The sequence below is a fragment of the Schistosoma mansoni genome (assembly GCF_000237925.1).
Source record: "Schistosoma mansoni, WGS project CABG00000000 data, supercontig 0235, strain Puerto Rico, whole genome shotgun sequence".
Lineage (NCBI taxonomy): Eukaryota > Metazoa > Platyhelminthes > Trematoda > Strigeidida > Schistosomatidae > Schistosoma > Schistosoma mansoni.
Genome location: NW_017386099.1, coordinates 151,697 through 154,884, shown reverse-complemented (window position 1 = coordinate 154,884; position 3,188 = coordinate 151,697). Strand labels below are relative to the sequence as shown.

Below are 3,188 nucleotides of genomic sequence, written 5' to 3'. Positions count from 1 at the left end.
TTTGGCGGGACTTACGTTATAACAGGGACACAAATAAATTATGACGTAAATAAGGCAAATTACGCTAACATGGATTTGTAGTAGGTTTCATATTGGTTATGACTAGTTGAGTGAAGTTGAAGCAACTGTACAACATTTCTTCATTGCTACTATCTCTTCTAATGATGTTAGTTCAGAATGAAAAATGTATTTAAAATCAGAAGTGAAACTTCAAATAAAGATTTTATTAACTACAACCGACCATTTAATTAATTGAAACAAACAGAAACTTGGTCAATTTAATGTGTTAGTTGAAACACATTAAACCAATCTTTTTCTCCGATCAACTTTTTACCAAAAACAGAAGATTATCATCATCATCATTACTGTGATGATAAATCATTCAATGTACATGTAAATTTTTTCATAATACCATCAATTCGATTTACGAATCCTGGAAAATTTGGATCAATCAAACATAATCGTATAAGACCTTCTAAACTTTGAGTTGGCCATTCAGTAGACCAACTTTCTGGTAATTGAACAGGATTATTTAACATTTTATTTAGAATAGATTCTGTTGATATATTACCTTTCTTTTTTACTAATTCGTTACTATTCACTGAAGTATTATTATTATTATTAGTAGTAGTAGTAGTATTATTAGTAGTAGTAGTAGCAGTAGTAGTAGTGGTAGTATTAGTAGCAGCGAATTTAGATAAATTCATAAACAAATCATTTGCATCGGTCTCATTGAAAAATTGCATTCGAAATCGTTTGATTCTATTGGATTGTCTTATTTGAATCATAACTTCATCTCCACCTAGATAGTGAAAAAAATATGGGATAGAAATAAGATAAATAAGTAGTATTTACAGTCTATATAATATGTATATTTTTTTCACATTCAGTCTTGTAATATCATTGAAAGTTATTATTATTCTCCCTCAACTTAATTTGGTTATAATCAGAAGGGGTTTGTGTGGAGATTTCAGTATTTTCATAGTTGAAAGCATGAGTCAGTTGAAGCTAGACCACCATCGAAAACCTGGAAGCACTGGACGGACGTTTCGTCCTATTGTGGGACTCCTTAGCAGTGCGCATCCACGATCCCGCCTCATGAGCGAGATTCGAACACAGGACCTATCAGTCTCGTGCCAGAGCATTTAACCGATAGACCAATGAGCCGGTCGGCATCCAACGTTGTTAATGTCTAACTCCAACCAATCCATGAAATTGAGCAACCATTCACCAATGTCTTCAGTGAATTAATATCTCCCAACAGACCTGGTTGAACTCCACTGTTTACTACTTCTCACTAGAACTCCAGGAATTATCTCTTGAAGTTAAATATTAAAACCTTTAGGAGGGCTTCTTCAATGGATAAAAAATAACAGTTCTTAAAAATAATGTCCATAGGTCGTTTGACTTCATAAGATTCTTGGTAATTTTTTAGCCAGTGTTTTGAAAAAAAAGATGAACAAGAAGTTTGTAACAAAAACTAGTTCGTGAAACTTTATAAAACCATTCAGTACTCAAAATTTAAGGTGACAGTGCTAAACAATACGTTGGAAATATAAATATGGAGCAGTGAATGATGCACAGTATCTACAGTAATACTTAGTAATCTAGGACGCGGATGTCACATGGAAAAAAACATTTGTATTATGGGACAGAATCAAACCACGATAAACCGATAGTAAAATACATCCTGATTTCAAATAGTCCTGGAGATAACTACTTTTGCTGAGATAACCACAGATATTAAGACTATAGGATGTCGGCTCAGTGGTCTAAAGGTTAAGGGTTCATGAGCAATATCGGAGGTCCTGAGTTCGATTCCGTCAGCGTGTTCGTTTATATTCATTGGTGAAAAGTCTCATACTATGATGGTACAGCCGTCCAGGGATATCAGGTTTTCAACGGTGGTCCAACGTAGATCGTTCAATTATTTTGATTAAAATAAACAATTAGTTAAGACAAAGGCTTTAAAAAGAACAACTAAACATTATTTTTTGTTGGTAATAAGCAATTACGAGTAATGTTGCTTTCCTCTCCTAAATTATGATAATCAGTTGAACATAACTGTAAGTTAGAAAGAGTGACATTGAACAGCTCTAAATTGAATGCAACTACTTCGTCTATTTAAAATAAAATATTATAAATTAAAAAACACTTCGTTTTTCTGAAAAAAAGATAAACTTACCGACAATTACTGCTTTCATCCATTTCTTTGATAAAATTAAAAAATATGATTCAAGTATCATTTTACCACGTAAAATACATAAATGCCCAAAACCAGCTAAACGTATTTTCAACTTAATATCACATTCTTCTGTCCATGTTTCCCACATATTTTGTTGCTGCTGCTGTTGTTGTTGTGATGGTAATTGTTCCTTCGGTTGTTCCACTTCCATTATTTCATTTTGTTGATATTTTGTCTTGTTTATTTTATGATCATTTTGTTCATGAGTAGTTTGATTAAAATTTGGTTGTTGACATTGTTTTTCATCTTTTTCACAATACCGACTAAAATATTTTAAATACCATTCTTTTGTTTCATAAAAATATTCAAGATTATCATTATTGAATTTATTTGGTATAGTGCTATTATTATTAATAGAATAATTCATAATAACATCAGAATTAGGTTGTTGAGTTGATGAAGCCAAAGGTTGATCAATAGAAAAAGAATGTGAATTCTCCTAGAGAAAATAAGTAAATTGAAAGTGAAAGAAAAACGAAAAACACAAAACAACAAAGTCAATTAATCAATATTAGATTAAAGGGTACAAATGAATACTTTATTCAATAAGTTTAATATTTTCATAGACTTGTAGAATTAACAATTACTGATTAAACTAATAAATGTAAATTATAATATAGATATAGTTGAGATCATGAGTCAGTTAAAGCTAGACCACCATCGAAAACCTGGAAGCACTGTAAGGCCGTTTCGTCCTATTGTGGGACTCCTTAGCAGTGTGCATCTACAATCCCGCCTCACGAGATTCCTACCCAGGACCTACCAGTCTCGTGCCAGAGCACTTAACCGATAGACAATTGAGCCAGTATCCAACGGTGTTAATGTCTAACTTCAACCGATCTACGAAATTGAGCAACTGTTCACCACTGTCTTCAGTGAGTTTATATCTCCCAGAGACCTGGTTGAACTCAACTGGTTACTGCTTCTCACTAGAACTCCAGGA

The 3,188-nt window shown here is 32.7% G+C and overlaps 1 protein-coding gene across 1 annotated transcript in view; it reads right to left on the bottom strand.

Moving 5' to 3' along the window:
- Window positions 1-362: 362 nt before the first annotated feature.
- Smp_169740 (polynucleotide kinase-3'-phosphatase, putative) overlaps window positions 363-3,188 on the bottom strand; it is a gene marked incomplete at its 3' end in the record, with an annotated part of 23,844 nt that continues 21,018 nt past the window's right edge. The window contains exons 12-13 of the mRNA XM_018792631.1: window positions 2,156-2,684; window positions 363-802 (exon numbers count right to left, since the gene is read on the bottom strand). Coding sequence (XP_018644374.1) covers window positions 363-802; window positions 2,156-2,684 — 969 coding nt within the window. The remainder of the gene's footprint in view (window positions 803-2,155; window positions 2,685-3,188) is intronic.